The sequence below is a fragment of the Cnephaeus nilssonii genome, assembly GCF_951640355.1.
Source record: "Cnephaeus nilssonii genome assembly, chromosome: 4".
Taxonomy (NCBI): Eukaryota; Metazoa; Chordata; class Mammalia; order Chiroptera; family Vespertilionidae; genus Cnephaeus; species Cnephaeus nilssonii.
In genome coordinates this window covers 25,499,749-25,512,858 of record NC_137075.1, presented here as the reverse complement: position 1 = coordinate 25,512,858, position 13,110 = coordinate 25,499,749, and the positions used below count along the sequence as shown (strand labels likewise).

The 13,110-nt window shown below is 38.0% G+C and overlaps 1 protein-coding gene across 6 annotated transcripts in view; it reads right to left on the bottom strand.

The window, feature by feature from the left end:
- Positions 1–13,110, bottom strand: part of HEATR5A (HEAT repeat containing 5A) — a 110,628-nt gene that overhangs the window by 51,869 nt on the left and 45,649 nt on the right. For all 6 annotated transcript variants that reach the window (XM_079769912.1, XM_079769910.1, XM_079769909.1 and 3 more), the window contains exons 12-16: positions 9,785–9,937; positions 8,701–8,800; positions 4,756–4,865; positions 3,545–3,708; positions 3,284–3,459 (exon numbers count right to left, since the gene is read on the bottom strand). In XM_079769912.1, coding sequence (XP_079626038.1) covers positions 3,284–3,459; positions 3,545–3,708; positions 4,756–4,865; positions 8,701–8,800; positions 9,785–9,937 — 703 coding nt within the window. The remainder of the gene's footprint in view (positions 1–3,283; positions 3,460–3,544; positions 3,709–4,755; positions 4,866–8,700; positions 8,801–9,784; positions 9,938–13,110) is intronic.

Below are 13,110 nucleotides of genomic sequence, written 5' to 3'. Positions count from 1 at the left end.
CAATTAGGTGCAAAAAATACATTAAAAGTAACCACAACATTTGCACAAGATCAATATATTTCTTTTCTGTATAAAATATGTTGACATTCTACAATTTTTTTTGTTAATCCTCACCCGAGAATACTTTTCCATTGATTTTACAGAAAGTGGAAGGGAGGGAGGAAGAGGGAAAGAGAGAGAGTGTGAGAGAGAGAGAAACACTACTGTGAGAGACACATCAATTTGTTGCCTCCCATACGTGTCCAGACCAACCCACAACCTAGTTATGTGCCCAGATAGGGAATCGAACCTGCAACCTCTTTGGTGCACAGGGTGACATTCCAACAAACTAAGCCACCTGACCAGGTTATGAGTTGAACTTTTAAATTTACATTTTATTTTTCTATATTTTCTAAATCTTCTATGAGCATGTATTACTTTTATAATTAAACAAAATAGATGCTATTATAAATCAATATTTGTGACTTCCCATATACTATAAGAACACAAATAAAGTTAAAATTAATATTAGCTATTTTAATTTCAGAAGAAAGGGAGGATAAGTGATGATAAAATCATTAAAAAAAAGAGAAAGTTTGTATGAACAATATTCTTTTCTTTTTTACTTTTTACCTTAGATTTACTAAAAAGAGTAGAGCCATTTAAGAACATGCTTAATTTAAGTCATTTGTCCACAAGGCCACTCGTTTCATCCACTGTAGTTAGCTGTATTAATTCAAGTGAACTATTTTAAATTAACTGTATTCTGTATAAAATACAGAATAGTAGTTACAGACTAGTTAATCTCATCTTTTCCACCAATTCATCTTTGAATATCCCAGACCACTATGATTTTCCTCTCATCTTTTAGTACCACAGCATTAATTTATAATTAGTAAGATGTTGTCTTAAATATCTTATAACCATATCTTTATAGACACAGTATAAACAGGGAGCTATATGCTACAAATAAATTTGGGAAAAATACATTTTGAAATTAAAGCTCTGAAAAGACACCTCAAAGTTTGTGTGTGTGTGTGTGTGTGTGTGTGTGTGTGTACCTTAATGCTACCAGCCTTTTAAATAAAATGACATGAAGCTGTTAAAAATAAACAAATTTTATTCACTTTTCTATCCACTGAAAGACCTGTTTCAGAAATGTGTTGTTGACAAGACTCAAATATATTTGTGCATCTTCAGCAATAGACCAAAGCAAATTTCCTACCTAACTGGAAGACATAATTGGATAAAATTATATTATATACTGAGTGGCCAGATTATTATGATCTCTGAATGCATAATAATGTGGCCACTCAGTGTATATCCTATATAATAAAAGGCTAATATGCAAATTGTCTCCTCGACCAGGAGTTCGACCAGCAGGCAGGCCGGCCAACCGCCCATGTCCCCTCCCCCTGGCCAGGCTGGCTGGACCCCACCCATGCACGAATTCATGCACCGGGCCTCTAACACACACACACACACACACACACACACACACTGGGCATATAAGATTTTCCTGGGTTAAAAAGTCGTCTTATACGCCGGAAAATACGGTAGTCCAATATATCTAATCCATTATATCTAATCCCATCAATATAGTCCAATACACACACACACACACACACACACTGACTGGCCAGATTATTATGTGTTCAGAGATCATAATCTGGCCACTCAGTGTAAAAATATAAAGAGAGAATATGAATGATGATAGTTAAAATTTGTACACTGTAGACCAGTATAGCCTACAGGAAAGATTCACTTTCCTTTAGTATCTCAGATAAAAACTGAATTTTCTGGATCGTGGATATGAATAATGTTTTTTAATCTCCAAGAATAGTATTTCCTCAGTCAATTAAGAAGCTGTTATTCTCAATGAGAAATCATTATCCAACTTTGAGTTTTCAAAACCAAAATTCACTTTGAATGAACTGAAATCCATCAAACTGAAGACTAATCACTGGACCCATAATGACTCCATGAAGCCTCCAAGAAAGCAAGCCTAGGAGACCTAATCTAAGCAGAAAACCAATGTTTTTCCTTGTGACAATAGCTCATAAATCATTGTTCTTTTTTTTTTTTTTAATTTTCATTAGCATTTATTTTATGCTGAATTTACTCTTGGGCCCTGTTTTTGTTCAGTTTCTCCTGGGATATCTTTTACTTCTGTGCAAACTCCTTTTCTGGTTTAGGAACAACCTGCTTTTTTCATGAAGGATCCTCTCAGTGTGGCAGGGAGAGTTTGTGTGTGGGTTAAACACCCCCTGAGCTCTGTAAGTTCTGTGCTGAATCTTGGGAGCTTTGTTCACCTGGATGTGCTCAATGAACAGAGAATCTACATCTGAACAGTGAAGTTCATCACTACTCTCTTCATTTTTAAGCACGTGCAGCAAAAACTCAGCAAGCACTCTTTTTGGGCTGCTGACCCTCTGTTTGTCCTGGGCACCCTTTTCAGCTCCACCATTGCAATGACAGAATGGCCTACATTGCTTCTCTAAAGTGACATCCTTCAGACACTTGGTGGTTTTTCAGACATGCATACCCTCACGGGTGTTCTTAAAGTGGACATGAAGATTTTAACCTCTTGATATGCATGATTTTGTGGAGTTTTCTGGGTCAAGTGAATAGTAAGCCATTTTCAAAGGTCACCTCAGGCTGCTTCCAGGAAGAGAAATCAATGTTCTTGTGTCACTGAGTTTCCAGTTCTATTTTCAGGTAGATAATAAGCTAACTGTGGGTTAAGTATTGTATGCACAATAGTACTATCAACTGTTAGTTTAATCCAATCATTTAGTTTTATCGTTAACTTACTTATTAAATATTAGCCAGGTAAATAAGTAACAAGAGACAGCAACTCATCCTGGCTGATTGTGCTCAGTGGTTAGAGTGTTGGCCCACAGACCCAACGGTGTAATTCCCAGTTAAGGGCACATATCTCACTTGCAAGTTCAATCCCCGGCCCGTGGGAGGCAACCAACTGATGTGTCTCTCCCATGTTGATGTTTCTCTCTCTCCCCCTCCTCCCTCCCTTGCACTTTCTCAAAAACAAGAACAATAACAACAACAACAACAACAAAAATCAATGGAAAAAATATTTTTGGCTGAGAATTTAAAAAAAAAGACAGCATCTCACTTTCATCTGTAAATTTTTTATATTAATGAGAACTTCCGATAACATTCTTCTTACCCACCCAATTCTACATTATGCATTCATTGAACCAATTGCCAGTCTGGAAATATTACATTTCAGAATAAGTAAACTATTTATTTCAGGGTAAGTGAATTACTAAAGATGGTTTACCTTTGAGCTTCTCCCACATGAGCACATACAACTCCAAAGAGCTTGACTGCAGAGCTAATCACTGATAGTGTTGGAGGTAGGGGCTTAGGCACTGAATCTCCCCCTACATCTTTCTCATAAATAGAATAGGGGTCATACTCAAGACTTCCACAAGCAATACCATTACTAAGCAGGAGCTAAAAGAAAAAATAAATCATATAAGGTTTTAAAACCACTGTTCACACAGGAATGAACCCAAAGGTTACTGAAAAATGACCATACCTGTTCCTCAATAAATCTATGGTCAGTCTCTTGTAGCAAAGGACTTAATAACAAAAGATCATCCTGATGACAGAGGGGTGGAAGTAAAAATGTGGATGCTGCCACCTGTATGTCAGGGCCAGTCAAGTCAGCAGCCAGCTCTTTGAGGATAGCACAGAGGTGTCCTGTTGAGTCAGAGGAGAAGGAACAATTAGTAATTTAGTAATAACAGTTAACTGGTTAGAGTATGGGGTTAAAAAAAGCCCAGGTGGAACTTTAATGGTGCACATTGGCTAACTTTAATCATCACAGCCAAAGATTATATATCTGATCCTAGAAAAATATCCTACAAACGAATGGCTCAACTATGTGCTACTGGTTGCAAGGCTGACTGGATACTGAAAAAACACACATTTCAATGTATGTGTGTAAACCTTATGATACTACCATAATTTTAAATAAAATGACATAAAATACAAAAACAGAATACAAAAGACAAATACAAAAGCTGATAAATTATATTTGTTTAAAAAAAATGATGGCCTCACCCTGGCGGTGTGGCTCAGTGGTTGAGCATGGACCCATGAACCAGGAGGTGACGGTTCAATTCCCAGTCAGGGCACATGCCTGGGTTTCAGCTCAATACCCAGTAGATGGCATGCAGAAGGCAGCCGATTGATAATTCTCTCATCATTGATGTTTCTATCTCTCTCCCTCTCCCTTCATCTCTCTGAAACCAATAAAAATATATTTTAAAAAAAGGTAGCCTGAAAAATATTTATAAGTATTAGATATGTTTTTATCATGGAAAATTTCAAACAGATATAAAACCAGACATAATAGTTTTATGACACCCCAACTCCCTAGCTAGCATATGATAATCACTCTAGAGGGAAACTAGGAATGGCCAAATTTCTAACCGATTTGCATTATATATTCTGTACCAAACCCTGGATAGAATTGAGACCAATCTTTGTTACTCATTCTCTCCCAGAGGAACTACAGACATTTTTTTCCCAGGAGAGAGGAGTAAGACAAGAAAAAGCAGGTTTTTAAAAATATATACTTTATTTTTTATAGAATGGTAATAAACACATGGATTAAGACTGAACTTACTACACCTCCTAGAAACAGGGTACCAACCAGCTGCCATGTAATTAATTCACTCAGTTATTATTTCCAGGCACTGTACTAGCTACAAACAAGAAAACACTTTGGTCTAAAGCACATACCTTCATAGGTTTCAGGAGGTAATAGAATCAGTAATTCATAAAGCCTTTGTCTATAAACTACTGATGGTGTTTTCAAAGGACTTCCATATGTTTTTATTATTGAAGAAAGCCTTAAAATACAAGAGAAAGTATATCTTACTTGTGTAACTTATATAACAATGTACAAATATTGAACAGGTTGGCATATAAACATAAAACAGGTATACATAGTATTAGTGAACATTACTGTTACTTTTATTTATTTATTTTACTAAGGTGTGATTACAAATGTCACACATGGAAATCATTCTGCCATCTTTTCTATCATACTTCATAAAACAAAACTATACATATTCAGCTTAGAGTTCTAAGAACGTTTTTTGTTGAGAAAATAAAACCATTAAATTCCAAAATTTACAACATGGCATTTGTAAACAGTAAAATCTATTATGATAGAAAGGGAATCAGCTGAAGAAGCAAAGAGGAGAAAAAAATACCTAGAAAAAAATCCAAGTGTTTATTAGAAACTTGATGTAGAATATCATCACCAAATCGAATAAAAAAATATGCAAAATCTTAAACAAAATTCTATTTTAATAAAGCACAAACTGAGCCAGTGTTTCTCCAATAGTTATATTCACAAAATTTCTTATCACCTTCTTTCTTCACACTCTTCTTTAACTTTCATCTATTCTTCTTTATCTTGTTTTTTTTCTCATTATTGCTATTAAGACAGTTTACTATAAGGTTCACTCGTCTAACAAGTGAACCTTATTAAAGGATTGCTACTCTTTGCAAAGTACCATTTTATCAACTGGTTTTCATCTCTTTTAGCAATACAGAAATTCAATGGGATCACTTTTATTGTTATGCCAGAATAAGTCAACTAAACGGTTATGGAATGAGGTTTCTAGGCACTCTAAGAAATTCTGGCAATGTTCATTTATTTGGATGTTCTAGAAAACTACTGCTTGCTATTCTAGTTATCCATATTAATACATATCACTCTGAACACAATGATAAATTCCAGATGAATTAAAGACTTAAATGTGAAAGATAAAACCTTAAACATTTTAGAGAGAAATATAAAAACATATCTTTATAACTATGAAGTAGGAAGATTTTTTAAAAAAGTAGGTGTGTTCTCCCTCCTAGGAGCATGCCCACACCTTTCTCCCCCCTCAGGCCTGCATCTCCTAAACTCTAAGGGTCCCCACCAGACTTGCAACCAGGGGAGCAATGAACAGCGGCAGCTCGTTTTTGGCTCACCCCCTGAACCTGTCTCCAAGGCCCCCTTTTCTCTGATTTCCCAGTGAGCCAAAGCAGCCCCACCTAAGCTCTCTCCAGTTCCTTCTTTTATCCTAAGGCCTTCCTTGTTTCCCTGTCTCCAGCTTTAATAAATGTACTCTCAAAATAAAAAAGACAAAAAGTAATCAAAAAACCATTTTATCTAAAAATAGGTAAAGGTATGCATAAATAGGGATTTCATAGAAGGGAGAACATTGAGGATCAGTAAGTATATAAAAAGACACAGCCATCAGGAATCTTACCTAATAATAGACAAACATGTAAATTGACCATACCTCCACTACGCCACCAGCCAATCAGGAGTGATACGCAAATTAACCCAACAAAGATGGCAGTTAATTTGCATACTCAGCCTCCGAGTGACGGGGGCGGGACGCAGGTGTTCTGTCCCACCCCCGGTCTCTCAGGGCCTCTGACAGCATGGGAAGGAGGGGCCGGAGCGGAAAGAGGCGACTTCCGGAATGGAAAGAGGCGGCTCCGGGGCCTGAGCGGAAAGGGGCTGGGCTGGAGTGGAAAGGCGGTGCCGGCAGCCAGGGAAAGGAAAGCCCATTCTAGCACGAATCTTCGTGCATCGGGCTTCTAGTCAGATATATAAAAGTCATAATGAGATACCAATTTATACCTACTGAAAGGGCTAAAACTGATGCCTGATAAGTGTTGGTAAAGAAGTGAATCAAAGGGTACTCACATATACTATCTATAGAAATACACAAGAATTTTGGAAAATATTTTGGCTATTTCATTGGCAGGAGATACATAAAATGCTGTATATTCACATAATTAAATATTATACAGCAATCAAAATGAAGGAAGAAACTTGCACATAAATAAAATTTAGAAACATAATGTTGAGTAAAAAAAAAAAAATTAAATCTCAGGCCCTGCCAGCATGGCTCAGTGGTTGAGTGTCAACCTATGAACCAGGAAGTCATGATTCGATTCCTGGTCAGGGCACATGCCCAGATTGTGGGCTCAATCCCCAGCGTGGGGCATGCAGGAGGCAGCCGATCAATGATTCTCTCTCATCATTGATGTTTCTCTCTCTCTCTCTCCCTCTCTGAAATCAATAAAAATATATTTTAAAAAATTAAGTCTCAGAAAAAGTATGCCACGTGCTGAATCAAAACCAAGCAAAACTAAACCATGTGCTGTTTAGAAAAAAATACACGTGATACACTTTTTAAAAGTGCAGGGAATGACATCTATAAAATTCACGATAGTGAGTATCTCTAAAGGAAGGCAGAAAGAATGGTAGTAGAGTGGAGCACACAGATAACTTCAACAGTATTGTTAATGTTCCAGAGTTCAGGGATAGCTGAATCTGACCCACTACCTGTTACTGTAAAGTTTTACTGGAACACAGCCACATTGATTAATTTACAGATTATCTATGTCTGCTTTTGAGCTGAAACAACAGAGCTGATTAGGTATAACAGAGACTATCTGGCCCTTACAGCACACATTTGCTAACCCCGCTCTAGATGTGTTGAACTCACATCTAGAGTTCATTTTATTATCTATACTAATAAAAGGGTAATATGCTAATTAGACCAGACATCTTCTGGATGACCGTCCCAGATGTCCTTCTGGACAAAGCCACGGTGGCGGAGACGAGGCAGAGGTAGTTAGGAGGATCAGGCCAGCAGGGGAGAGCAGTTAGGGTGATCAGGCAGGCAGGCAGAGGTGGTTAGGGGCGATCAGGCTGGCAGGCAGAGTGGTTAGGGCCGATCAGGCAGGCAGGCAGGTGAGCAGTTAGGAGCCAGCGGTTCCGGATTGCGAGAGGGATGTCCAACTGCCGTTTTAGGCCCGATCCCACAGGAATCAGGCCTAAACCGGCAGTTGGACATCCCCCGATGGGTCCTGGATTGGAGAAGGTGAGGCCGGGCTAATGGACACCCCCACACACATACCACCCGTGCACCGGGCCTCTAGTCTATAATAATAAAAATGTAATATGCTAATTAGACTGGACGTCCTTCCAGATGACCTTCTGGACAAAGCCAGGGCTGCAAGGGAAGCCCGAGTCCCTGGTGCCAGAGGGAAGCCGGTGCCAGCAGCTGGGGGAAGGAAGGCCTACTCTTGCACGAATTTCGTGCATCAGGCCTCTAGTGCTTTATAAACCACATCGTAAATATATTTTTCTGTATATATACATAAAATGTTGTATCATTAAGTACATTTGAAAGACTTTCTCCAAACTACACATTTTATTAATTTGTAAATTACAGACGCTTGTGACATAAACTAGATTTTCTCTATGTTTTCTTATAAGTCAGACATATGAAAAATATAAACAACGAAACACTGAAACTGTTAACAAGCATCTGGTTCTTATGAACACAAGAAAAGCACTAACCAATAAAACGCATACCTGAAAAGGTTAACAGGCTTCATATTAATTTTTTGGTTAAATCTAACTGTATAGAAATACACATCCATCAAGAAATTTTCCTTCCCTTTTAATATATATTTTCTTTCAAGACTCTAGCCTAATAAGAAACAATCACATAACTAAATATTTGCCTTCCTCTGCAAAAGGAAAATCATTCGCTGATCATAGAAACTGGCATTATTGCACTTAAAAGGTATTACATAATCAGAGGGTAACTGAGTGCTATTCAATTTTTAAAAAATCATATCTAAACAACAGATCCTTACTGAGTTAGCAAATCCACAGCACAAGGAAGTGGTGGAAGGAGACGCTGAATTACTTCCTCTGTAAGGAGATCACCACAGTGGGAAACAAAGCTCTTGATAGCTGAAAGACAGAACACACTTTGACTTGGCAGAATGCAATGAACTATGAAAAAAGCATTCAATTATGCTACAGCGTTTGCATTTTTTAGAGGAATTAAAAAATGTGTTAAAAACAAACAAAAATTCTTGAAACTCTAGTATAAAAAGAAAGCTAGTGTCTTCTATTTCTAACCAAACTTCCTCAAATTAATACCAGAGGCCTCCAACCAAGTTAACAAAATGTTTCTTTCCTGGGTTCTACTCAGATCTCAGAAGTAGAAGAATAAATTAGCTTAGACCCTAAAGTTTGCCAGTTCTATACTAATTCTGTAGGACCATGCTACTTTTGAGTCAGCATGTTAGGTTTTTGAAAATGTTACCTGAAACACATGTTTCTGTAAGGAGTTAATTTCTTATATAGAATAGAATAAATATTTTAAAGTTAGGCTGACTTTCAAGATTAATTTCAAAATTGTTTTCCATTCTTAAGAGTAAAAAAGCACCATGAATAAACAAACAAAACCAAAGTCAGTGCTTTAATGTCTTTTCAGGGATCCCACCCTTCCTTAGTTTGTTTTCATAGTGAATACTATTTTAATGGCCTATATATTATAAAGGGTACAACTTCATATATAAAAAAACTAAATGGAAACATGCTTAATTAACACTGATTAAATCCAACTCTAGTGTTGCTGAAAAGAGGAATGAATGCCTACTTAAGGAAAAGCAATCTTGACATTTCTCAACTGGAGTGCATCTAATAAAACATGTTATCCTAAGGATCAGAACTCTTAAATTTGGTTTATTACATCTACTTCTGTTATAATCACCAACTGGATATACTAGTAATCAATTATATTCAATTACGCCCTCCCCCCCCCCCAAAAAAAAAAAACAAACCAGAAAAATGTTATTTCCCTCTAAAATTAAGTAAAACAAGTATGTGTAAAGTTAAAGAGTGGAGAAAAGCCAAAGAAAGGGAGCAAAAACACTAAACTCAACCTACCACAGAGTGCACCAGCTCGTCCTTCTAAGGTTACCTGCCATGTAAATGAATCTCCTCGGCTCTTTTCTGTTTCTAGATCTTTAGGAGACACTGGAAAGACACACTTCCACAACAGCAGGACGCGAGCAAGGTGATGACTGACAACTGCAGGACCTGTAATTTATTCAACTTATCACTTATAAAAGAACATAAAGTGGCTGCTCTTTAAAAATCTATTAATGAACATATTTTAACACCCTACTGCAATACTTTGTCCCTTTTCTTACATTCTGGTTCCAATGAATGTACTACTGATTATTATCTGAAGGTACTGGAGTAGAGAGAAAAACAAGGAACCAACAGTTAAGTCTGGGTTCTAGTGTCAGCTCCTTCACTACTGCTATGACCTCTGAGACTCAGTTTCTTTTATCCATAAAATGAAGCCAGTACCACTTGTACTGTTTGTCTCCAAGGGTTTATCTGATCTAAATGATAGTGTCCTTTAAAGTAGTCTGAAAAAAATGTGATGTACCATGTAAATGCAAGATAATACTGTTTTGGTAACAAATAACATTGTATCCTGAGGGTAATGCCCAGCCTCACCCGGATCCAGGGGCACACGGCCTCACCCGGACCCGGGATCCAGCTTCACCCGGCAAAGCAGCATCCTTTATGAACTAAGTAATCATGAATACACAAAGCCAGTAATAAAAGGCAATGTACAATGATAGTATTTTATTTACCACCATTTTCAGTTAAGAAAAATATAAAAAAAAGTATAAAAAACAAAACCTACAGCTTTTCTCTCCAAGTAATTTTCTTTAAAATTCTAAGGTTATCTCAAAATTCTCCTATGAGTACTTGTTATTTCCTATTTCTGTGTTGGGCTGACTCTATGTTTTCCTTCTGCAGTATAGCAGCGTAGCAAAAACTGCACTGAACTCTGGAATGAGAACACAGGTTAACATCCTGACTCCATCCACTTGCTGTGTAAACTTGGTTAAGTTACTCAACCATTGTCTGCCTCAATTTCCTCATCTATAAAAGGGAATTACAATAGTATTTATCTCACTGGACAGTTTCCTAGACTTACAAGAGTTTATATAGAAAAGTGTATGACTCATGAAAAGCATTTACATAATGGCTGACATTACACAATTATCATTAAAAAATTGCCTCATTTACATATGAAGAAGTGAGCTGTATGGTAAAAGGAAAGGGCATTTGCAAACCAATCTTTTTTTTTTTTTAATTTATTTTATTGATTTTTTTATACAGAGGGAGAGTTAGAAACATCAATGAGAGAGAAACATCGATCAGTTGCCTCCTCCACACCCGCTACTGGGGATGTGCCTGCAACCAAGGTACATGCCCTTGACTGGAATCGAACCTGGGACCCTCCAGTCCGCAGGCCGATGCTCTATCCACTGAGCAACACCGGCCAGGGCGCAAACCAATCTTCTTTTAATGCATGCAATTTACTAGATTAAAATATAATTAATTTTTCCATTTTTTCCTTCTAATTTGCTTTTTAGAAAAAGGCCATTGTTAATTCAAAACAAGATGAATCAACACTCTTTGCTCACTACTTTCTTTGATGAAATAGTACTAAAAAAACTCAAAAAACCTAGAATTGGAATAAAAAAAAAGGAAAACAGAGTAAGTAATTAAGAATAATGACTGTAAGAGGTTTGTGTGCGTGAGTGCCATGTGTGAACATCAGCCCACTCATATACCACGGGCTGTGGGGATAGAGAAAATTCTAAAAGTACAATTTAGTTAATAAAAGCATGGGGTCATTGGGAATGCTCATAGTTGACAAAAGTTTCATAAATATTTGCTATTATACTAAGATATCTCATTAACTCAATAGTGAACAATGTAGCATCTCTTTCCTAGAGGTATCAAGATGTTATCTCAGAGACATACATGAACTAAGTTGATAAAAATTAGTTATGATAATTACAAACATAAACAAGAGCAAGTCTTTTCACATCAAGAATCCTAATATAGGAGAAACCAAGATGGCGGCATAGGTAAACACCTAAACTGCTGCCTCGAACCAACAATTTCAAAACTACAACTAAAAGACAAAACAGACATCATCCAGAACCACAGGAAGGCTGGCTGAGTGTAAATTCTACAACTAGAAGGAAAGAGAAAAGCACACTGATACTCAGAGGAGCTGCAGGAGGCAGAGGTTCTGAGACACGTGCACGTGGAGAGGGCAGGCAACTGAGTACACGGCTGGCTTTCTCAAGCGGAAGGGAGACAAAAGCTCCCGACTGCACTGAACTCCAGTACCGGGTGAGACTCTGGGGACCCAGACTCATTTGGGGAGAAACTGGACTGTCTGGCCGCGGGTGGAACTCGAGGGCGGCTTTCTCTCAGAGGTGCCTGCAGCGATTACCACGGGACACTGAGACATAGGGGCCTATTAGGGCAGGGCTGATGGGAAACCAATGCTGTCTGCTCCGCCCTGAGACTCCGCCCCGAGACTCCGCCCCATTCATGCTGAGCACAGAGGCTTTTGCAAGTCTTGTCTCATAAGGGTGTCTCCAGCACAGAAGTTCTCCCAGCGTAGACACAGCTGATCCTCACAGCCAATTGGCCTGGAGGTCAATTCCTCCCAGTGATACCAACAACAATCAAGGCTTAACTACAACAAGACTGTGCACACAGCCCACAAAGGGGTGCACCAAGAGTGTCCACCTCAGGTAACTGGGGAGGCTGAGCCACTGGGCCCTATAGGACACCTAGCACACAAAGCCACTCTATCAACTCAGGGAAGCAGCCAAAATGAGGAGAAAAAGAAACAGATCACAAATGAAAGAAATGGAGGAAAGCAAACAACTGGATATAGAGTTCAAAACCACGGTTATAAGGTTTTTCAAGAATTTTCTAGAAAAGGCCGATAAATTTAGCAAGACCCTCGAGGATATGAAAAAGGACCAACTAGATATTAAGCATACACTGACTGAAATAAAAAATATTATACAGAGATCTAACAGCAGACTAGAGGATCGCAAGAATCAAGACAAAGATGTGAAATATAAAGAAGCAAAACACTCAACCGGGAAAGAAAAAAGAATCCAAAAATATGAAGATAGTGAAGGAGCCTCTGGGACAACTTCAAGCGTACCAACATCAGAATTATGGGGGTGCCAGAAGAAGAGAGCGAGCAAGATACTGAAAACCTATTTGAAGAAATAATGACAGAAAACTTCCCCCACCTGGTGAAAGAAATAGACTTACAAGTCCAGGAAGCACAGATAACCCCAAACAAAAGGAATCCAAAGAGGACCACACCAAGACACATCACAATTAAAATGCCAAGAGCAAAAGAC